The sequence below is a fragment of the Oculina patagonica genome, chromosome 2 (assembly GCF_052425735.1).
Source record: "Oculina patagonica isolate OP01 chromosome 2, crgOcupat, whole genome shotgun sequence".
NCBI lineage: Eukaryota > Metazoa > Cnidaria > Anthozoa > Scleractinia > Oculinidae > Oculina > Oculina patagonica.
This window is the reverse complement of record NC_135759.1, coordinates 31,106,214-31,130,019: the sequence shown is the minus strand read 5'-3', so window position 1 is coordinate 31,130,019 and position 23,806 is coordinate 31,106,214. Positions and strand designations below refer to the sequence as shown.

The 23,806-nt window shown below is 38.5% G+C and overlaps 3 protein-coding genes, 2 long non-coding RNA genes and 1 pseudogene across 6 annotated transcripts; 2 read left to right on the top strand and 4 right to left on the bottom strand.

Annotated features, from left to right (window-relative positions):
• The first annotated feature begins 1,058 nt into the window (after positions 1 to 1,058).
• On the top strand, positions 1,059 to 3,115 carry LOC144644106 (uncharacterized). Of its 2 annotated transcripts, none has more exons than XR_013569040.1 (2): positions 1,059 to 1,686; positions 2,443 to 3,115. It is a non-coding gene; the product is annotated as an uncharacterized LOC144644106 (long non-coding RNA). The 2 variants fall into 2 exon arrangements; XR_013569042.1 differs by having other exon boundaries at positions 1,071 to 1,705.
• Positions 3,116 to 5,522: 2,407 nt separating this feature from the next.
• Positions 5,523 to 7,011, bottom strand: LOC144641979 (uncharacterized). The gene is made up of 2 exons (XR_013568667.1): positions 6,420 to 7,011; positions 5,523 to 5,795 (listed from the first exon to the last, which is right to left on the bottom strand). It is a non-coding gene; the product is annotated as an uncharacterized LOC144641979 (long non-coding RNA).
• Positions 7,012 to 8,831: 1,820 nt separating this feature from the next.
• On the bottom strand, positions 8,832 to 10,569 carry LOC144644105 (uncharacterized). The gene is made up of 2 exons (XM_078503519.1): positions 10,315 to 10,569; positions 8,832 to 9,446 (listed from the first exon to the last, which is right to left on the bottom strand). The coding sequence occupies exons 1-2, from the start codon at positions 10,567 to 10,569 to the stop codon at positions 9,393 to 9,395; spliced, it is 309 nt and encodes a 102-aa protein (XP_078359645.1). The 3' UTR covers positions 8,832 to 9,392.
• A 4,276-nt stretch (positions 10,570 to 14,845) lies between these two features.
• LOC144644104 (uncharacterized) lies at positions 14,846 to 17,170 on the bottom strand. Its single transcript, XM_078503518.1, has 3 exons — positions 16,688 to 17,170; positions 16,539 to 16,606; positions 14,846 to 16,407 (listed from the first exon to the last, which is right to left on the bottom strand). Exon 3 carries the CDS (start codon positions 16,402 to 16,404, stop codon positions 15,892 to 15,894), a length of 513 nt encoding a protein of 170 aa, XP_078359644.1. The 5' UTR covers positions 16,405 to 16,407; positions 16,539 to 16,606; positions 16,688 to 17,170; the 3' UTR covers positions 14,846 to 15,891.
• Positions 17,171 to 17,405: 235 nt separating this feature from the next.
• LOC144644103 (uncharacterized) lies at positions 17,406 to 19,906 on the top strand (annotated as a pseudogene).
• A 1,818-nt stretch (positions 19,907 to 21,724) lies between these two features.
• Positions 21,725 to 23,446, bottom strand: LOC144641978 (uncharacterized). Its single transcript, XM_078500986.1, has one exon. It carries the CDS (start codon positions 22,961 to 22,963, stop codon positions 22,460 to 22,462), a length of 504 nt encoding a protein of 167 aa, XP_078357112.1. The 5' UTR covers positions 22,964 to 23,446; the 3' UTR covers positions 21,725 to 22,459.
• Between the last annotated feature and the right edge of the window lie 360 nt (positions 23,447 to 23,806).

Here is a 23,806-nt window from a genome sequence, read left to right as displayed (position 1 = left end):
TGGGCACTTGACGTGTGACACTCCAGTTTGCACGTGGTGTCGGGGAGATCCACGTTCTTGTGAATTTTTGTCATTTTTGTGAGAAAGCAATCTTTGAGAGTTTTGGATCATTTTTCTCCCATGCCTTTGAATCAAGGTGAAATGTTCGTTCGAAGATTCAGTTCATGTTCAGCACTTTCACTGTTGGCAAAGCATTGGTTAGGGATATATAAACGTTATATTTGTTTTGGGATTTTAACTCACTTTTACGACACAACAAGAAGGCTAAAACAAATGTGGAAACGAAAGCTGTCTAACAAAGCAAATTTGTAATCATACGGAACTTAGTGTTAAGTGGGATCATAATGCATGTTTAATTGATTTGGGACCCTGGTTTTAGGAACTGACAGTACTAATTGTGTTGCGTACACACATTAACCTTTCTTTGTACTCCTATCTCTAATAACATTCTTAATCTTCTCAGTAGCCTTCATTTATTATTTTTCTTAATACCCAGCTGCTTCAATTTTCCACCCCACTAACGTTTCTTGACAGTTCAGGCAGTGGGGTATATATTTTTAGAGGTTTTCTGGCGTTGCTATGCTGGAAATAACGAGAAGAGATTTTTAATCACGAGTCCAAGCCTTAGAGACGTGAGGCGAACTACTTGGCAAGATGTTTTAGTTCCCGAATGTTCCTCCAACACCAGTAAGTGGCTTATGTCTCCAGTAAACCTACGTAAGTATGCAGGCTGTTGTTTTTATGACTAAAATCATGTTATTTAAAGGTACAGAATTGACTAGAGATCTCGACTCATTGACGAGACACGTATCATTGACCAGAAACTGCCTTGAGGGTAGCCGGTTAAATGTGACAACAGGCGTATATTTCCGAGTTTCGTAGGTGGTTCATTGAACAGAGTTTCTTAATCGTTTCCTCCAATTCCTGCAAAAGACACTCTAGCTTCTTCTAGATTCTCGAAGAATCGTAAACACAATTCCTGATTCTCGTTTTGTCGTGGCGTGGAGCCGGTACCGAACCGTCGGGCACGCCGGTATATAATGCTTGATTTTTTGTAATGTTGGATTTTGTTGTGTAATAAAACAAAGGTCATATATTACGAAGTAAAGTGAGAAATAAAAACACCAAAAGCACTCCTTCTGTTGAGGTTAGCTCGAGAAACAAGCCTCGAAGAGTCGTGGAAGTCGCGGAAGCATAACTTGCAACCGGGGCAAATCTGGAGACTGGTTGCAAGCAAGCATGCAGCGAGGACATCATGCAACGGGGTCATAGTGCCCACGCTTTGGCCAGAATAGACCTTTGAAATAGGCGGATCTCATTAACAGTAAAGCAATTAAAATCTTATTATCTGATTGGCCATTGTTATAAGTACAGTGTGGGCTTTCATTCTTCGTTAACAATTTCCGGTATTGTGTTGATAAAAAGCCGTGGCTTGACAGCAGCGAACGTTAAAGATAAGCTCAAACTAAACATTGCATCGCGATGAAGGCCATTAACTCGATTGTCCTCTTGCACTCAATACTGGGGATTATCGTCATTGGACAGCAAATGGAGCAAGGAGACGGGAGAAAGATCATCATTGTTTTGACGGGACAACGAATTGAAGAACCCGTTGTAGAATCAAAACCTGACACGTCCAACTTCAGGGAGAAAAAACAGAAGAAAGATAGGTGGCTGCAACACTGGGTAAAGAGGATGCTGTTAAGTAAGAAAGTAGTAACGTTATTGAAGTATTTCGGCTTATGCCTTCAATTTTGCTAGTTTTTTTTTTCTTGTCGGAAATATGTGCCTAAGATCGAAGAAGTGTTACTGATAAGCAGTGTGGAATCGCAAGAAAAATCTGTCGTCAGGAAATTGATATAAGCATTAATCTCCATTCTTGTTTGCTTGATTTATTTTTAAATAAGAGGGTGTTGAAGGCAGACAGTTTTAAAGTAGATTAGACGTTGGATTTACGGAATCTTCCAAACACGGTACAAATTCGAGCGACCTTGGCAACCGACGCATAATCCAAGCTGAATAATTCCGAGCATTTTAAATAAATTCTCGCACCATCTCAGAAGTGTATTCCACAAATTTGAGACTACTGAGCTATAGACAAAGAAGACAAAGAAGCAGTATAATGACACACAAAAAGTCACGACTATTGTCAACTCGTCAGTCTTCAGCATTTGTTCTGTAATCAACGGGCGCTAAATTGCAACAGTTCATTTGGATTCGTCTCAGCTTAAAACCACAATTTAGTTTTTATGCAGATCACGTGAAATTTAATGCATTTGTCAAACCCGACAAACAAGCTTGAATAGTCATAAATCACACCGTCCAAACCGTATGCATGGCTGCTTCAATAGAGATGCTGCAACATGGACATTAAAAACGGTAATTGTTTCGGCAACAACTACGTCCTTAATTCATTATTTTGCTGTTTATTTATTGCAACAGAGAACAAGAAAGGCTGACAACTCTCGTAACCGGACTGGTGGACATGTTGAAAATACCAGACGTGATAAAATATAGTGGACGAGGTCTTGGTCTGATGCTGTTTGTTTACCGCCATCGGCACCAGAGAACGCCGTAAGAAAATAAAGATGTCAACTTGAAATTTAAATTTCATTAGAGGTGTAAATTAGGTATTATTGCAGACAGTTGTCAAGGTGATGTTGTTGTATATGTAAGCTATTTATAGAATGTTTGCCTGAGAATGCTATGAAATAGTTCTTCAGTCAAGGTGTATGTTGTGGTCAGACGTCGGATAAATTTTCACTTAAGAAGGGGCGGAAAGTGTTCGAAAGCTATCTCAACCACCTCAAAGGTTTGCAACGTATCTCTAAAGATGCATTTGCCAAGGACGTGGCCACCGTTTTGATGGAACAATCAAGACAACCCAATTAGAAAGCGTTTGATAATGTCCACCAACAAGACGGCGATGACGTCACGTGCAGACCAAGTCGAAGCTCTCCTTGATGTATCTTCCACCTTTTACAGTTGAGATGAAGAAGAAAGGCAAAAGAAATACACCAACTAATTAATATGCAGTTAGCGAGACAAAAAGCAAAATGTCAAAGCGCATAGTCAGAGCTGTAAAATGTACGTAATAAAGATAAATTATACGACAGATATTCGTGTTGTTTATGTTACATGAAATAAGCACAAAAACAAGGAGACAAGTAACACGGCTGGTCTCTTATCACGCCTCCTTCTCAGTTCTCTCCTTTTCTTCTCTTGAATCAGGCTAGTTGATTTTGGCAAACAGTCTCGGAAATGAAATTCAAGCTACCACTTCTTGTGCCGAAGAATCAATAAACTTCATACATTCTAACGGCAGGATACCACCACCTAACACCAAAATATTTTCATTGCCATACATTTCAAAGATTATTTTCGTTTTCACGAGCAGAATATGCTTGACCTCGCTCACCAGCAGCCGTTCTCACGGTCATTTAGTGTGAAAAATTCCGCCCCTAATTTGGGCATCTCTACTCATACTGATCGGAGTTTTGGATCTTGGCAAGATGAAGCTTAGCATATGGCTCTCAAGATGTACACTCAAGCCATTTCCGCAAGTGAATTGAGTATAGGTCTATTTAGTAACTGTGCACGGTCAGGTGATTCAATAGCATGGCCTCAAGATGGCAGAAGGGGAGGTATTTGTGTGCTTACTATTATCGTTACATACAGGGAATTCAAAACAATTGGTTTGTTCTCAACTACTACAGTGCCTCTACTGTGAAGAAGTTAAAATAAAACTGTTAAAGCATCTCATTTTTAATAGCAGCATTTGCCCTCGGAGTCATGGATAAGGTAATCACATGATGACCAACCAGGAGCGAGGCATTTTTTAAATTATTTTCATTAGCAAACGTTTAAGCTGTTTCCACACTAAGGCGTTTTGTTTTGTCATTTTTGTTTTTTTTTTCTGAGATATTTTTAGGTCATTTAGAATCTCCAAAAATGGGTCGGACAAATGAGACAGTTTTTCTTGCCCTTCTAGACCTCTCACAACTGCACAATACAAACCCCTGCATCCACTGAGTGCTGAAGTAGCACATCATTTAGCTTTATAATGCCTCAGGTAACTTCTGTCGCTTGAGTTTGAGACTTTGACTGGAGACATTAATTTTAGTGTCACTGAAATTGCATGGCCCGCCATCATGATCGCCATCTTTTTTTTTTTTTTTTTTTTTTTTTTTTTTTTTTGTTTTTTTAAAAAAAAAAAAATTTCTTTTTTTTTTTTTCTTTTTAAGGCGGGCTTAAAAAAAATTTTTTTAAAAAAAAAAAAAAAAAAAAAAAATTTTAATAAAAAATAAAATTATATTTAAAATTTTTCTTTTTTTTTTTCATAATTCTGTCGTTTGACTGCGGTCGAGATCGCCATAGTAGTCAAGAGCACGAGGGTACTTCAGAAGCATCATGTTGTGCCGGACAACATCTAAGGCGACACGCTCATTTTAATTTGTTTTTTCCTGTTATCCTGCAGTATCATTACGCCTTCGACACGTATACTGGACGTGTAATATGCAAGATAGTAATGATAAGTAATCAGTAATGATAATGAACCTTAAATCCCATTAAATAACTATCTATATCCCGCTATTTCCTAAATTGGACGGTCCAGGCATGCACAATATTTGTTACACGTCACAGATTTACGTGAAATCTTGTCCAATTTTGGAATATATTGGTGTGAAGTATTCAGTTCCAGTTTTATTTCCTAAAATGGATAATCAACCACAAAGTTCTGTTACATAGATTGATACATTGAGCCTTGCTTTCGTCTGACCTTAATTTAACCAAGATCTCTTTTGGCACACGCCTTGCTTGCGACAAGCCATGCATAACGTTACCTTTTGTAAGCATGGTTTCCATGGTTACATGAGTTAAAATGAGATCACGGATCACGCCCAGGAGGGCATTTACATATGTACGCTCCATAAGTCTAACTTGTTTCAACAAAAGGTGCCCGGCCGCTGGGGCTGTTCACCCAGCCACCCTCCCTCCCCTCCTCGGCCGGGGGCCGGCGGTCCTGTCCCCGGCCCGCTCGCTGCAGCTCCCAGTCCCTCTCATCCACCTGTGTCTGCGGCCTCCCCCCTGCCTCCCCCCTGGCTCCCTGGCCCCCCCTCCCCCGGCACCTCCGTCCCCCCCCCCCCTCCAATTTTTTCTTGTGGCTTTGTCGGCCTTCAAGCACGGTTGCGGGTCCCCTTTTGTCAAATCAGTGTAGAAGTATATTCCGTTGGATAGGGAATGTTTTTTTTTAGGTTTTTACGCCTTCGTAGCTTGGCAATTCTTGGCTGCAAACTCTCTTTTGTCTAAAGCTTGAATATGCCCGTCAAAGGTCTGAGAAACTCTTACTGTGCGTCATTTCGATTACCTTAACAGTTTTTCTTCCCGAAAAGATTTTCCTATTTTTGCACTGTAATGAAATGTAAGGGTTATTTTCTGTAGTAACTATTTTTAGTAAGTGACATCGTGTTACAATTATTTCGAATTCCGTCCTCTAATCAAAGTGCCGTTCATGCGTGTAGGCACAATAAGCTACAATAACACCATCTTTGAACGAATACGTCTTTATTATAAATAGATATATTAGTTTAGTTCCTCTGTAAGATGCTCTGTTACAAATAAATATTAAATATCTTTACAATGATGCAAGACGCTGTTCTCTTGAATGTCCAAAATAAATACAACTGAACAACATGTTTCTTCAGTCTTCATTTTGTTGTTTGGCTTCTCGCAAGAGTAAACACTTGATTGCTTGACTGAAGTCAGGAATCTGCTCCAAACCTTCCAGTTGTCGTCTGTGTAAGCAAAAAATAAACACCGTTACTGAACAATAACCATGAAACTAGTTTCCTATGGAAAAACAGTGGCAATACCGCGGTAGCTAATCGATAACCTTGTTTTATCGGAGCAATAGAAATAACTTGTAATTGTTTATTGCGGTTCAACCACATTTTAATATATTAAAATACCAATACTGCCAAAAGGAAAACACTCCACCGCCTGAACCAAAAAACTTTGAACATGCAAAGTCCAAATGAAGTGACGTTTACGTGATTTTTTGACTCTCCAGGAACAAATAAACTGATTGCAACAAAGATTTGTCTATATGGAAAGATTTGACCGTACTATTGTTGCACATTTCGTTGTTTAAAAATGTCGGTGCAGAAGTCGTGTGTCGTCTCCACGTGTTTCCTGTGCACCTAGAAGTTCCGTTGGCGCGGGATGACAAGATAGTATTACGCAATCATCGCGCAAGAAAACTGCCAGCTGATGTAATGTTCTTCCGCTATGATCAAGGTACTATTCCGCAAAATGATTATGTGCTATTTCTTCACGTTCTTAGCCTTCTGTTTGTAAGTGCATTGGTATTGTAACGACGCAGTAGATGTATTAAAAACACTTTGGGATTGTAGGCTCACCTTAGTTCTGTGCGTTGATTTGTATCTCTTAATCCACTTCCTTACATCTGCTACTTTCCTATCCAGCTCTGCTCTCCTGTCTTCTAATTTCTTTAGTCTTTTACGCATCTTATCTTCCTCCGCGGATGCTTGCTTCTTTTTGCTTGCCTTTAGCTGATCTCGTCTTGCTGTAAGTGATAAAGCGAATCCTTCACCCGTCTTGAAAAGTAAAGCCATGACGAGAAAAATGGCAACGGATACCACCAGAACTGAACTTGTTCTCATTTTCGCTTCTGTGTCAAATATGACTTGTATGCTGCAAACAGGGGCCTTATATACCCAACAATTATTTCATTACGAAAATATGACATCAATGACATATACACGCCTCCTGAAATAGAAAGACAACATGACAAGGCAGCGTGAAAAAAGTACTTCAGTATCCATGGAACTCAAGTGCAACGCAGCCCCAGGGCGCCTGGAAGCACCTTTATGTTTCTCGCCATGAAATTGTAAAACAACTTTTATCATTTTTTTGTTCAAACAAAAGGTGACATCAACCCACAACTGTGCTAAAAATGTAAAGCTGGAACACATAGGAAGCCAGAAACATCAAAACCTGTCGTAGTCAGGGAATAATTACTGGTCCATAACGAACATTGCGAGCGTTTTGTCATGAAACACAAGAAACATGAGGCTGCTCGACATAACACCTGTTTCACCTTAACTGGTTGACCCAAGAGCACTTAGAGGTGCTTAGCATAAATTTCAAAAATGCCTGGGCTTTGCACTTGCGGGAAGTAAAAACACGTTACATTTACGAAAAGACTATTTAAGAAATGCAGAAAATGTAATTTGCAGGCTCATTTATCAAAGTTCACTTGCCCTTTTTTTTCTGATCATAAGACACTAACAAATGTGCTTGCGTTGAAACTATAACAAATATAAAGCCCAGCAGACAGATTACCGTTCGTAGCAATTTAGCATTGTAGGTTTTGACGCATGATTTTGCTTTGCGTTATATTAGGTACAACATTGTTTTTTGGCAGGATCATGCAACTCTTGCACGGTTTTATGCTAGTCACATGACACGAAAGGGCCAATAAAATTAACAAATTTTTTAATACAGCACACAAAAGTCGACCACTAGGTGATTTAGAACCGATCGGTATTAAATGTTTGCAAGTTCTTGTGATTTTTGCAATTTCTTCACAGTCGTCAACAACTGAACAAAACAAAAACCCACAAATAAGGTGCTTAGCTATAGAGGTTACTAGTTGCTTCTTAATGCAAACATGACGCTTCTTTGGCTTTGCGTGCGGTTACTGAAAGTGATTTATCCGTTTGAAAAAGACAAAAGCTATTGAATTTTAAATCAACTGCACAAGAAGAAGGAATCCAAGGTATTTTGTTCGTAATTTTTTTATAAAAGAATTATAATTTGAAGTTACTCTGTTTGAAGAGCTTCAGAGTCGGTAATGTCGTAATAGTTTCCGCCATCCATTCTACGGAACCGATCGTTTTCGATTAACGTAATAGTAAAAATCCACAAGCCAAAGGAAGTTTTCTCCTGCATACAGGATATGCTCATTCCAATTTCGTTTGGCTTCTGGTATTGAAAGGTTTTGCACTTCTGACGAACATGACGAATAACAGCCGTTCTTGACATTTTTCTTTAAAGTTTGAAACAACCGACATTAAACTGAGTAAGAAAAGTGCACAATTTTTAAAAGAACAATTATTTCTGCGGTTGCATGGCGGTCAGTCTTAGTATGTGCTTTTATTTAACCAAAACTCTCGGAAATAATCATGAACAAATGAGCTGTGAAAAGCAAAGTTCACTTCATTTTCATGGCCTACAATGCCACGCACACATCCACGTCATATCCGGGACTTAAATATGCCGGAAACGCGCGAAAATTCTAACTCAGTCAAGAAAGTTGATGGTCAGATAATAGAGAAAATGACCTAGTGTAGAAAACACTTCATAGAATTGGCGAATCGCGATCGATTCTCGAGTACCGAAGCGTCTTTTTCCAGAACTAAATTACCAATATTACTATCGCCCACGATGTAACTTCTCATAGCAGTCGGCCTTTCTGCTTTGGCGGCATGGGCTATGATTCGCATTAGGGGATCTTTGTTTTGAGTCGAGCTATTTCTGCTGGTATGCCAAGACTTTCAAAGTCACCGCCAGTGATTTGAGCGTTCTACAGTGAAGTCTGGGCTGAATGTATTGACGCACTTTGGGTTGATATGTGCTCTTCATCTCTTAAAAATTCGGAGTTTACAAATTACACTGACGGGCGGAGTGGATCTGTTAATTGAATGCCTCAATTAGTGGCTCCTTGCCCATCATATATATTGATTATAAGAGTCACTGTAAGTACACTGAAGATCTTAACTGAAAATCAAAGAGAGACACACTTGTACGCAATACAATTTACAATAACTTTATTTATATATGGGTTCAGTTCGATTAGTAACCCAGGCGTCAAATATAACCAATCTACGTACGCATTCTCAATACAACAACTGTACTAATAGAATGGAAAATGCTGCTCAAACGTTCTAAGTCTAAATTGATAAAGTACTCTGGAATCAATAAAGATCTGCGTTAGTTCTTCTGCACCAAGATATCAGGCAGAAAGTTTTTTCTTCGACCGCAAGCTCGTTATAGTAACTGCATTAAAAGTCACCTTAGGGGAGCTAATACTACTGTTTGTTTTCTATTCCAGTCTTTTCGATCGCTTTAGGCTGTTTTTCTTCATAAGATGTATCGTGAGATAAATGCAATCGTCTTTCTACGAACAAACTTTCTATGTAAGAATCTTGCGGATCTTGTATCTTGGTTTGTTGGATGTAAGGTGATTTTCTAAAGCGGCACAATGCCGTTAGTTCTGAAGATTAATCCACTGAAGGCAACATGGCTTTGGCTTTCAGTGTCTCGTCAGTGGTAACTGCATGTCTTGTCCTACAGCTTTACCCCGAGGATTACCATATGGGCTTCGTTTTGAAGCCTCGATCGCCATGATCGGAGTTTTTGTCCTGCAAAACAAACCAACACATATGTTCGTGAGAACGTCTTTTACTGTTACTCCAGGTCTGAACTTTGCTTTGTGTTAAACTAAACAAAGTGTCCACCAGCACGTGCAAGGCATAAACTTTTTATGATTTATTTTTAAACTTTTTTTAGTTCTTACTCAGCGAACCGCGAACAACAGTGTAATGCTGCTTTATCTTTTGGATCTTTCTAGCGATTGCTTGTAACCTTGGTTGAAAATCACGTTAATACAACTTTTATAAGTACTGACTGATAAGTCATCTCAAGTTATCGAGCAATCGAGCGACTTATTAGATATGTTTTTATCTACAAAACATGTAAAATTATGTAGAATATAAGTGTTTACCTGCGGCCTGTGTTTTTATTAAAGATAACGTGTTTCATGAATTTATTCCCGCTTTCCACAAACAAATGTTACGTCCACCCAACAAAGTGGTTTGGAATACATTTGTTTGTTTCTGTGTCCTCACAGATGCGGACACCCAGCTTGCTAGGCAGATTAAAACTTGACTTTCACTGCACGACTTTCTAAGTTGTTATTATTCAGCATGGGTGCGAGAGTTGACAAAATTTCCATAATTTTGAATGCATTGAGAAGTACATTGGATTACAACAAAGTATTACACATCGAAAAAGATGCGTTACCTTCAAAGTGATCTCTCCAATGAGTTTAAAAATGCTTAAGGTAAACCAGGGTGGCACATCGATTTCATTCTAGACGAGTTAACCAGTTCATTATCGACGCTTATAAACGGAACAGTCACTTAGCTGTATTAGCCTTGTGGCGCTGAATTAATTATTCCCTTTATTATATAGTAAGTCCTATGTCTACACACCCGACTTGCTACTCACTTTCTTTGAAAATCGTTCTAACCAGCGCTTGAGAGCTTTAACTTTTTTCCTCTCTAACTGTCTCTGTTTCCGCTTACGATTCTTGTTCCTTCGCGCTTTTTGTCGCCTTTTCAGCTTTCGGTCATGTCCCTTCCGCTGAAGGTTTCTTACTTTGCCATGAGTAAGAACAAAAATGACACCGTGACTTTCCTCAGGGAACGACAGCAATATCAGAATGACTGACGCAAAGACGAATAGGAGCACGGACGTCTTCATGGCGAAGAGATGAACAACCACAGCCGCAACGACGGACACGGCTCCGCACAATGTTTAATAGAAGTAATTGACTTGCCACTTCTTTGCTTTGTTATTTAAGCTGTGATTCCTTCTTAATGGACTGCTATTAAGAATATTGCGACCGGTGGTAAGTGTGTTTGTTGACCGCTGGGAACTTTCTTTCTACCGCCACAATAACCTGGTTGGAGTGATGTGTGCAGTGGGAAGTGATGCATTATAGCGTCACAAGTGAAATTATCAAGGAATTTCAAGTATGCTATGAAGAGACTAAAAGGATAATATATTTAAGAGCCTTGAGGCAAACAACGCGATTTGTAGCGTTTATCCCAATGTTGTTTTCGATAAAATCCTTGTAACAGCTTTGTAATTTTAATAATTTGCCTAAGTGCATTTTTATGGAATATTGTCAACACCTTGTTAAAAGGATAATAAATCTCTCAGTAATCGCCAATGAACAGTGTTGTGATGTAGTGTTTACAAAGTGTTAATAAACTTGAGACCGTGATGGTGTTTGCCGAAGCATAACTCCCAAGTGCTCCTAACCGAGCCGACTGCTTAACACTCTACAACAAGAATGTCAACAGAAGCAAGAAAAATGCGATGATTAAACTGCTTTCATCTCACTGATCGAAAACTCCTATCCTGGAAATCTTGTTTGACTAGTTAAAACTTGTTCTCATTGACCTGTCACTGATATTCATCTCAGAAACAAAACCCACTCGTTCTCATTTTCCTTTGAGATAACTTCTTTGCACATTTTAAAAGAAAGGGTTTATCGAGCTAATTGTGTTCACTATATTTTTTTCCATAGAGAGATTTGGTTGATTGTTTGCTTGCTTTATCCTTATTCTAATCATGCAAACAACCGGATTACGGAAATGCGGGTACCAAGTGTGCCTACAAAACAACAGACAAACTAGGGTGGTTCCAACGGGGTGGAACAAGTGGGTTTGCAAAGTAAACGAGGGACAAAAAGCACTTGACTGTCTGCGCCGCAATCATCGTCATTATAACCTCCGTTATTTGTTTGATCACGATAGATTATTATAATAACGCTTTTAAAAAAGCGGAATTGCGATTGTTTGCCGAATAATGAATTCCAAGTATGCAACAAAGCACTGCCACGCCGTTTGAATGTCAACAGAAAGTAAAAAGGAATGGTTATTAAGGTACTTTTTGTAAAAATTCCCTGCAGGCTTTTTCTCTGTTTAACGTTTCCTGGGTTAGTGAAGATGTACCTTTGCGGAACATAGAATTATGTTATCTCATGTGAGATTCCTTTAACATAGTTATTTAAAAGCATGTAAAAGAGAAGGTTGATTTAGTTTTTCATAATAAATAGCTTGCTTTTAAAGTACTAGAGAAGGTTTGAAGCAGTTGCGTTCAATTTTGTAAGTGTGTTTTATGTTTAGGCGTCCGGATGGCTAAAAGGTCTGGTACCTGTACAACTGAAGCATTTTTGTGCAGAACTACGGACAGAAATGCGGTGTTAAACGAGGTGAAACAATTAATTTTGGAAACTAAACGAAGTCACGGAAGGCACTTGACTTGCTTCGTTAAAATTACTGTCATCATCATCGGCTTTTATTCAAACAGGACAGCCGAATATTATTAAAAGCGTTATGACGTTGGTGTGGTCAATCGTGTGACGATGACAATGAGTTTGGAATGTTTCGGAAAAGCTGTTGTGCCTCCTACTAAGCAGGCCGTCCAAAAAGGAATGTGTTTGCAAACCTGACTGCATAAACCACAAAAGTCAATAACTTTTCTCGCAAAATTCCAATACTGTTTCCTCTACGCAAACATATTTCATGGCAACGTCACAGAAAGTTCTGGAAATTAAAGAAAGCCGCCCAGTATCAACCGGTCCGAATACTGTTTGCAGACTGAGGGTTCAGAAACATTCAAGTTTAGCATTCACATTTAGGCCAACTGCATGTACGTGTGATTTCCTCAGTTATATCGGATCGACAAGAAGAAGTCAAAGTTAAACATTTTAAGAGGAATATTTTATTATGAAAAAAAAAAAACTACTAGCATAATATCTTATGCTTGGGAAGTCAGTGTACAAAACAAGCCAAACAGTTTGGAACATCGATGAAGTGGCTGTAGACAAGGATATTTCTTAATTTGATCATTAGTGGCATTTTTCAGTAAGCATTCAATAGGACGCCCCCACCCTTGTACAAATATCCTGTAGCAAACGTTCAACTCGATTCTCACTCAATACCAATAAAAAGTTATGCTGATGCAAGTCACGAAAGAAAAGGAAAAAACAATGCATGCACTAAAAAGGAATTTGTCTTGGTATTTCATCAGATTCTCCCAATAAGCATTTACATCAAATGTGCGAACAACAGTACGGAGAATTTGGGTCTCGGCAACGCTATCCTGTCACACTACCTCGTAGTTAATACTGTACTTTAGTCCTCTGTTTAACTGTAGCTGGTGTTTGCACGTCCTAATTTCTCTCACGATATACCATAAGATTGAAACCGCCCACTGAAACAAACCGATGATTAATATATCCATGGCCAATTACACAAATTAACTTTTAGAACGACTTTTCATTGACTGTCGAATGCCGTCATTTGTTTCCTTTGTTTTCGTCCTCTGAGCTTTGTCATTAGCAAAACATATCTCAAATTGCCTGATCTAACCATCCCAGAACAGAAATGCTAGAAGCTTTTTCTAAGGAATCAAAAGTCACACCAAAATCTCCGTGATTTGTCTGGCTAGAATCTGGCGCGCGTTTGCCTGCGCTTGGCACTAGTTGCAGGGCCTTTGCTCTGTGCTTTGATTGGTTAATTTCGCGATTGCGTTTATCGCAAGTGGCTAGATGTCATAGTTTTGATTTTTAGTGGTGTTATGATAAACTCCTCTCTAAATGGTAAACTCCTCTCTAAATCTATTGAAACAATATGTTGAAGAAATACTCTTATAAGCCGCGGCTACAAATCTGTCAGCTTTAACGGACCAAAGTGTTTTCCCGTCAACTCAATATAAGCAACCTCAGCAGTTTCTTTGGAAACATTTTTCATTCATAGAGCAAATATTGCAAATTGCTGTTATGGGATTTATGGAATGTTCAGTCACTTAAAAACTTAAAAACAAATACAATATCCAGTCTAAATGAAACCTGTTTGGAATATCCGAACACGTTTTTGCAGGAGAGCATTACTAGTGCACATTTGCTTTTGAAGACTGAGTTACTCAATATTTCAAACAAAATCAATCAACAATGTTTCAGAAGTCACAAAAAACAACACACTGTTTATGCTGCATTTGTTGTCTTTCTTTTTGTGTATCATGCCGATGCATTTTAGACGAATAGACATTTGAATTATGTCTTGCTAATGAGTGTTACCGTCTGGTAACTCTGAGAGTTTTATTTTTTTGGAAATAAACATTCCAATGTTAGCCCTGAAGATCTTAGTAAAGTATTCAAATTTGCAATGTGACTCAAGACAAAATGGGATGACTTCCTTCCTCTAGATTGTTATCAGGTCCTCTGTGGACAGAAGGCGTATGAGCGGAGCACATGAGGGTCGAGGCGGGGGGAGTGGGGTGGGGTGGGGTAGGGTGATTCTTTTCTTGCGTTCGACGATCAAAGAAAAGTACGAAAAATGTAGGGCTCCCTACACTATTCTTGCTCTAAAATGCTTAAAAGACCGATTTATTCTTCCACAAGATTGCAAAGCAGAAAACAACCCTATCGTGCCAGAGAAGTAAAGCCGGAGGGGCTAAGACTGGATGGCGGCCGGAATTATTCCTAGACAGGTGCTTAGAGTATAGGCTCCGCAGTTAATTGACCTGTCATTGTTTGCATCTTAAATGATGAACTCGTGATAACATAAAAATGCTGATTTAAAAAAGTAATATTTGATTAAGTCTAAATATATTTATCTCACGACTGCGAACTTCCCTTGGCTTATAACTTCCTTCTACGTCATAGTGTTTTATTTGTCCCCTTTGGTTGTCATGTGATTTGATTGATCATTTAACCTTCCAATAAAACTTCTTTATTTTACGCTCTAAATGTTAAACATGGAATGAGTTCAATGTCCGTTTCAACGATCAATTATTTCGTCGAGTTTGATTCGGTCGATTAAACAGGCGACAAACGTGACGAGGCGTGAAAATTGTAGCAAACATGGTGTGGTAGTCATGGCAATAAAGCCAACAAAAAATGTATATGTTCACCCCCCTTTTTAAAAAAAAAAAAAAACAACAAACACAAAGCCCTGTGATGTTCACCTGCGAACTGCAAACCTTTTTTTAATTCTTGCTAGTTAACCTTGATATGCCAATACTTAGTAAAAACATTACCAGAATATCCTGCATTTATAAAACGATAGAGTCAAATTATGAATACTGCGGATGATGAATAAATGAAGAGAAGATCCTCACAGTTATGAACACAACTTAAACAGTTGCGAAAATTAAGCCTGAAAAAATCAGGCTTGCCGGGACTCGAACCCTGACCTCTGCGATACCGGTGCAGCGCTCTAACCAATTGAGCTAACAAGCCAACTGGGAGCTTTCATTAAATTGGTTTGTAATATACCCGGGGAAGATGGAGATGAAATTATGAATATATGAAATCATATATTTGAACTGCGGATGATTAATTAATGAAGAGAAGATCCTCGCAGTTATGAACACAACTTTTAAAAGCAGTTGCGAAAATAAAGCCTGGAAAAATCAGGCTTGCAGGGACTCGTACCCCGACCTTATTACTACTAAATTTACCACTTGTCTTGTATCAGAAAAAAGTCCCCGTCTAAGATCTAATCTCAGCAGTATATTTTGAAGAGCCAAGGTCAGACAGTTATGAAATAGAGTGATTGTGTATAGCGGTCAACGATGGGAGGTGTTAGAAACAATTCAATTATAAGTCAGAAGGGGAATGCAATACTATTAGGAACCAAATCACATGTCTGCATCCTGACTAGCCTCAAACTGTCTGCTAATGCGACAGATTCTAAATGAGCTTAAATACGTAATGTTTTCTTTTATTGCTTTTATTGATCTTAAAAGATCTTAAAATACTGGACTGCAGTTGATCCAAAGCTCCTTATTAATTATAGATTGTCTGCTAGATCACTTTCTTTTTATAATCATGAGCCAGAGTAGATCCACAACCAAACACTGGGAAAATTCGATTCCGCACCAAACCCGGTACCTGCAAGCAGGGTCGTTTTCGTAGCTTGGCTACATGTGCGTGAGACCTTAAACGTGAGGCTCCTCACAGACAGACGCCAAATGAGCGATTCCTCGAGGTCCACATTTAGATGAAGCTTACTTTGTGTCTTTCGATTTATCGGCCGGCAAAAAAAGTTGCGATCTGCTTGCAGAACGCACAGTCCAGCTATGTAGCATTGTCAGTTTAGTCTTAAGTCCAGCGACTATTCTTTCACGTTTTTCCAGCCGTTCCTTTAGCACTTCATTCCTATGCGTGACCTCTTGTCGCAGCTTGATATACTTGTCAATTTCCTCTCTTACCAGTCCAATGACGGACTCTTTGACATGCAAACGATCCTTCATTTCTTGTATAACATTCTCGCATCTTTGATTAATCTGCTCCTTTTCAAATCTCAGTTTATCTGCCTGAAGTAAGAGAGTATCTTGAAAGTCTTGAGAGTTCTTTAATGCGTGGTTTTTCTTGGCGAGCTTTGCTTTGAGTTCATCTATTTCGTGGTGTGCCCTGGCAACTTCGTTCATAATGTCGATTTTACTCCTCGCGAGCAGAAGCAGTGTGTTATTATTTTCTTGAATTATTCTGTCTTGTTGACTCATTGTTGTTTTCCTCATGACCTTAATGGATGACAAAAGCGTTAATATTTCTATAAAAAACCTTCGCACCTTTGTTTGTTTCAGTATGGATATAGAGAGCGACTTTCGCCCTTCAGCGGCTTCGTGCAAGAAAGCTTTGTGTACGTACTTACGTTATTGATATTTTGTTCGTCGACCTCTGGACTTCTTATCACCAATGACTGAACCCATTCACTTACAACTGCAATACATTTTTCATTAGTTCACATTTAAATCTTCTTAATGGGCTAAAACAAACTATGATAACAGATTTCTACAGCACCTTAATCCCCGGAGGAGAAAAGCTCTTTCGCCTGTGCACTGTGTTTGGTTTTTTTCTCTACAATGCCATGACGCCATGACAACTCTTCCATGACGAATGGCACTAGATAACTTGTACAAACAATATAGTTGATGTGTTTGAGAATTTCGCCCGCTTTACCCCATAACACAACGGCAAGGCATCATTGTTTGTTATTCTGACCCGCAATAAATGTTATTTTCTGCAAATAAGGTTTACCACTATCCCTGGTGTTAAAACAATGTTTGCGTTCATATTTCTTTTGTTTTCGTTTCTCACTTTGCCGTTGCCTAACAAAAAGGTCAATTTATTGAACGTTAATTAACGTTTGGCTGATATATCAGCTGAAGGTTTACAGTGCACGTGAGTCGAGAGTGGGGCTGATAACTATTGTAAACGGCCCTTTCTATTTGTACAAAACGTACAAACGCAACGTTTATATGGCTGTAAGAACTTGTACAAAATACTGAACATTTTTGGAGTGTGCGTCGTCGCACGCTCACGCACAAATATTTTGAGACAAGAACGAATTTGACATTTGACCAACCAATCACCTCTGCCGCTCAATGGGGGGTAACATTGATATCCATCTACGTATTGACATAACATAACGGTATTTAAATTATGCAATTGATTTGTCTATTTGCTAAAGTGTTCGCTTGACAAGAAAGGGGTCTATATCACCAGAAGCTATTTAGCCCAACCGCACCAAAGTGCAATGAAATGCTAGACTTCCGTTTCATAGGCTCCAGCTTGTGGCATGACTGGGTGCGTTCAAGTTATATCCTATTAGCTTCTAATGCAAATTATTGCCCGGATTTTCGTATGTTACAGGGTTGAAGTTGACGCGAGATTTGTAGACTTGATAACAAGTAAAGCACGATTTCATCATAATTGCAGTGACGAACATTTATTTTGGAAATGACTATAAACAGCAGATCATTTGTCACCCAAACTGTCTTGTCATTCTTTTGAAGCTCTTTGGAGTGAAATTAATTCTTTTGTGATAAATTGACATCTAGCATACGTATTAATTACATGCGATATTTTCTTAAGACGGTAAACAATGTCTCTTTCCGGCGTTGCTAACGTAGAGAGGAAAGCAAAAGTTGCTGCAAATGTAATAGAATGTTGCTAAACGGCTTTGGAGTACTCAAGATGTACTAATTATGATTTTATTTGTCGGGTGACGAGCCATAGAAGTGAACGTCTAGTGCTACACATGAACTGTGCTTTCCTACAGCTATACGTGCACAATCAGCCGGTATTGAACAATATTTGTGGACCAACGCGATTTCAATATGACCGCAGAAGGAATGGTGACTTCTTTGCCCTCAGTAAAGCAAGAGAGTAATTATGGTGAAAGCGAATCCTTGTCCAAGGAAAGGCAATACGAAAGTAACACTTGCTCCGAGAGAAATCTAACATGGGAGGTTGCAAACCACCAGGAGTGGATTGAACCAGAGATAGTTAACGCAAGGAGTGCTGTTCATCGAAAGGCTACAGCTAACCGAGACATCAACGTCGACCAAAGCCACCCGGCTGAAAGATCAGCGTCCGAGTAAAGAAGACACAAAACTTCCAAAACAGGACGTGGACAGATCTAGAGTATTGAATGCTGCTTCTTTGGATTCTTCTCGCAATCAGTCAAATCAGCTGTTAACGACCGAACTGCCAGCGATGCCGTTTCTATTAAAACGAACACGATCTTTTACTGAACCTTGCCTGCTGTCCTCTAATGAAGATGCTGACGGCGCTCAAGGCAAACTGTTTCGTGAAAATCTCAGTTTAATATATCGTCAACACAAAGAAATAAGAAAACTAGAGTATGACAACATGGCGTCCAAACAGACGTTACAAGAAGCGCAAGATCTGATTGGCGATCTTAAAGATAAGATTAATAAAAGAAATAAATACATCAGGGAGAGACATAAGAAAGAAGGAGACATGGCTCACGTTGTCGAGACTTTAAGACGAGAAAGGGACGAAAAGTTGGTGGAGTATAAGCTGATATTGAAAAAAATGAAGGAAGCTATCGCTATGAAGGACAAAACTGTGGAGGATACAGAGGTGGAGAGGACGGAAGCCGAGACTCTTTACCAAGAAAAGTTGAAGCAAAATACCGATCTGATGAGAAAAATAGAAGCGAGAGAAAAACAAATAAAGCAATTGAAAGAAAAGACAGAAAAAGCAAAGAAGTGGAAAGAAAACGCTCGAAGCTAAGCACAGGATAGCCTCCTTCGCAGACGTTCTTTGGGCTCGTCACGCGTTTCTCCACGCGTGACGAGGCCAAAGAAAGTCTGCGAAGGAGGCTAAGCACAGGGTAGATATGCCAAGTCTGACATCTTCACTGAGTATTTACATTGGAGGATTAAAGCTTAAGATATATAGCATCATTTATTTGAAACAATGTTTACTATTATAGGATAAGTGGTCATTTAAATAGCGTTACTTTTAGTTGCAAGGTAGTTGACTTCTGAACAGACTGTGGGTGTGATAGCCTGGGTCGAGTCGGGGCGAGCAAGTTCTATGGGTAACAGCCAGATGCAGTTAATCGCTATTCGTTTGAAAGTGTTAGACCTATGCAAATGTAAATTAAAATGAGTCCCTTTACAGGCTCGATTTCCACTCGAAAAGGCGGCGGAAATCGAGCCTACTTTTCACAGGGAGCAGAAGATTCCTTGCAACGGCCAAATTGTACCATATACTTTCGTTTTTGCTGATCATGGTTACCAATAAACCATTAAGAAAATATCCTGCGTGTTTATTTCTTTTTTTTTTTTTTTCTCGCTTGGTATTTTTTCATTAGATTTGTAATAGCTTCTGAATTAATTGACCTAGTCATTGGGGTTTAGTTTTAATAATTAGAGGAAAAGCCGATTACAGCACGTGCTTAATTAACGATGTTTTGCAGAATTAAAAAATCACAATGTATGACAAGAAGTTTTCGTATCCACACTTAGAATATCAATGCGGCACAATTTTCAACGAAAAAACGAGTTTGCGTTTGTGCTAGCAAGAGCGCCTATAAAATCTAACTTATCTTGGTAAAAGGATTTACAAAGGACAAAATATGTTGCCAAAGGATACACACAAATAAAAGAAATTCTCTTTTTTCTTAGCAAATTGTTGCCTAATTGGGCATTGACGAATTACGAGCGTGAATCGTGAAGTTATTATTATTAAAACTCAGATATCTCATGTTGTTGCTTGTTTTAATCAATTCAAGTATTTTTTTAAAGAAATGTGAAAAATAAAATAAAATAAATGAAAAAGGTTAGCAGAAACAGATTGACTTTTAAATCATCACAACTTTAAAAATATCATAAGGTCAAAGTCAAACACAATCGTTCCGAATAACAATCATGTGTGAAAAACGATTGAAAATGTTCATTTACAAAATACAAGAAAGAAAAGTTCAATAAACCGGCTTTAAAATAATAGTGGTAGCAATTAGCGAAAATGTTAAAACGTCGCCTGCGGCTTGTATCCACGAGGACAACTCGTTTCACGTCGAGGAAAAATCGGTTAATGCATGACTTATTTTAAATCCTGCTTATCTCGTATTTATCTGAACATGTTAAGCGTTGTTTGAAATAAAGAGGCTTGTGTTAAAAGTCATTTAAAATGGACTACAAATCAAAATTAATTCAAAACAATTAATAAACGTGTTTTTTACATTTCTGCTATTGTTATATTGGCATTCTCCAGTACTAAACGAAGAAATGTGTTGTTCAGTTTTTTTAATTTACTCTGCGATTTTTACCGCAGATTTACCCAGGAAAAAAAACAAGAAAACATCAACATTGGAATACTTGTGCTAAACCTTTGCTGATACACCAAGCTGATAAAAAAACCTTTACTTTCTCAAAGTGCGCTTCTTTCACAAGACTACTGTTGTTTCTTATCACACAAAAACCTTTAAATTTGATCTCTGTTGCGATATCTCAGTTCCGTCCGATTTTATGCTAATCACGACTATTAAAGGACTGAAAACAAAAACCTTTACTAGGTAGTTCCATTAGCATGAATTCACGATCATGAGGTTGCCATTGTGTGAAAAGAACGAAGCTGGATAAACATCTTTTGGGGAATCAGCTGGCTATTGTCTTCGTTCATGCATACAAGCCAAGACGTTTTCCGGTCCAAATTGAAGAAAAAAGATCCATTGACTACCCCCGTTTTTAAGTGATATAATACTAATGGGTCTTTTTCATTGGGTAGTTTGTCTGTTCCTGAGTGTTTCGCGCTTCTATATCACTATACTTTACGGTTCTGTAGCTAACAAGCCCAGGGAATCAACGCATGTAGTATGTTAATGTACTTCTGATGTAAGGCTCCTTTTTACGGCTGCAAAAACATTGTAATCAGACAAAATATAACAGATAAAACAATAATATACAACGCAAAGCTAGAATCTGTAATAAAATTTTGGTTTGATTTTTAATCTCCTCTCTAACAAAAATGGCCAATGTGCCTAAATCTGTATTAAAATATGATTAAAACGCGCACCGAGTAAATTCAAATAACACTAAATTCAAATCATTTTAAAAAAAAACAAACCTTGAAATAGTAATAGTAATAGTGATAAAAAAAACACGAGAAGCATCGAATATTAAAGGCTCGATCATCACTCAGGAATTCATTGATCACAAAGAAACGAAAGCGTGAATTTAAAGAAACTTTTAACGACAAGTTAACGACAGCGGCAGCTACAAAAGCGTTGAAAAGTGTTTTTCGCTCAACGTGATTACCATGCGTTAAATACAGTTTAAAAATGTCATATATACTCGTAGTTAAGGTTCACTAAAATAACCTAATAAGAGCATCGGGATAAATTGACACTCTCCTAGATGCCAAATGGTTCACGATTCTGTAGACAATTGGTCCTCTCTTGTTTCATCTGTAAAATCATCCATCAAGGTCGCGGCAATTTAATGATGCGCTTTTTTGGCGATCGAAATAAAAGAGCTAGAAGGAAACAAACATTGAAAAAACTTCATCACAAACATATGGGGTAAAGAATCAATGACTTTAATAGAACCAACATCTTTTAAAGAAAATATATTAAACGCTTATAGATATCTTGTCACTTTTTATCTGTGGATCAAATACAGTAGGTGAATATTACCTATACAGGTGGCAAGCATAGAGGAATATTAATGACTTCTCAAGAAGGTGGTATCGCAAAAATAGATTGCTATCGTCTCGCGCGTTAAAAGTTAATGGTGTATGATATTTATAAAGAGAAAAGAAACACGCGACACTTAGATCATGAAACTCAAGCGCGCGCCCAGCTCGAGATCGAAGATCATTGTGTGGGCTTTTTTGCTCTCTTTGCTCGCTTAATGCTCGGCTACTGTCACACAAGCTGTTTGCTTAATTACAAATGGTTTAAATATTCACTGGCAATCAGATCTATGCAAAATTACAAAACCTATACAATAAACCGTTTTTAAAATTAACCGCTTCGTTAATATAAACTTAGAACAGGCGATTCCGCAATATTCACCAGGAGATCGAGGCTAAACTGAAAAAAAAAATACATCTTTCGCTCACGTTCTTTGTTCACAGAGCGGATAAATAAATATATTTAAATGTGAAGTTTGCTTTATTTCGTTTTTCTGTCTTGTTATTTCAACCGGACTTTTTCGTATACCTCACATGGTTTTCGCCGCTGTTCAAGTCTCTTTAGTTTTTCTTTGACCGATGTTTTGGAAACCACCAAACGTACTTATCAGGCCGAACTCATGTTTAAAGCTCGCAAGACAAAACACTTAGTAGCTTCTCTGGAGTGTCAATAAGATGCGCGGGACAGATAGGATTCTGTAACTCTAAAAACGTCGCAAACTCCGAGAATGAGTCTAAAACGTCCCACTCAACAGTTAAGTTCATATAGCACATTGCCGCGGATTGTTGTGTAATAGCGCTGAACGTCGACCGGTTTGCAAGTGGAACCTCTTGGGTAAATCCACAACTACCACCTTTGGCTAAGATTTCGTTTTTCAGTTCTGTTGAAGACACAGATTGCGTACTTCTGTCCTGTCGAGCCTTTCTTGTGCTCTCCTTTTCTTGCCTTTTACGTATTCTTACATTAACCTTTCCTGTTTTATGTGTCTGATTTCCTTGAGGAGCTGGTTTCAAATCAGACTGAGTCTTTGGAAATGTTTGATCCCAGGTCTGCGTCCCACTTTCTGTAGAAGCTGCAGGAAAGTCAATGTGATGAAGCCTTGTAGTGTTTCCAAATCGTAGAGCCATATTACAAATGCGTTCACTATAAATCCACTGAATATTTTAAATTTCCGGTTATCAGCTGAGACCCTGGGTGAAGGTACTTTGGGCGAAGTGTCCTTCCGCCTTGTTGAATGTGATACGCTTATCTTCTGTATTAGGTGCTCTTTCTAGCCACGAGGTAAAAACTGTGTTTGAAAATTCAGCTATTATACATACACCAAAAGTTTACCACTGGGCGACAAGATCAACACTGTAAACAGAAAGTAAGAAGTCAACAATTTTTGACTTGCTGTTCACTCCCCTGCAATTTTTCGCTAACAACTTGCTCGTTTGAGATTTGTAGCGTAGTTAGCTGCTCCTGTTGTACGAATTGGCTCGCGTGTGTCGTTGGGGACATTGCTAGCACGTTGTTATCGTTGTCTTCCATGAGAAAAAGTAACCGCGAAACATATGGTACCTGTTTGAAACACAACAAGGAAAGTCGAATCGAGTCATTAGCTAAACATCTGCTTGAAGGAACAGTGTTATTGGCTGGCGATATCTATTGTTTAGAGTCCGCTTTCTGACCGGCTTTGTCTTATTCTAGCTGGCCGAGTATCAGAGATAAATTAGCTTCTTAAAGACTAAGTGAATGGTGATTTAGGTGATGCTTGATAATTTATATTGACTGTATGTATTGACTGCGAGTCTCGGTTGTAAGTCTTGTGGTACAGATCGAGCAATTTTAGGGATTATTTAAGATTGCCCACGTTTTTGCATCCGAAATTATAAACCGTTGTTTGTTTTTCTCGATTGTTTCTCATATATTATTCACACAAATTAACCATCACATGGAGAAAGTTTCAATTCTGTTTAGCAACATTAAAT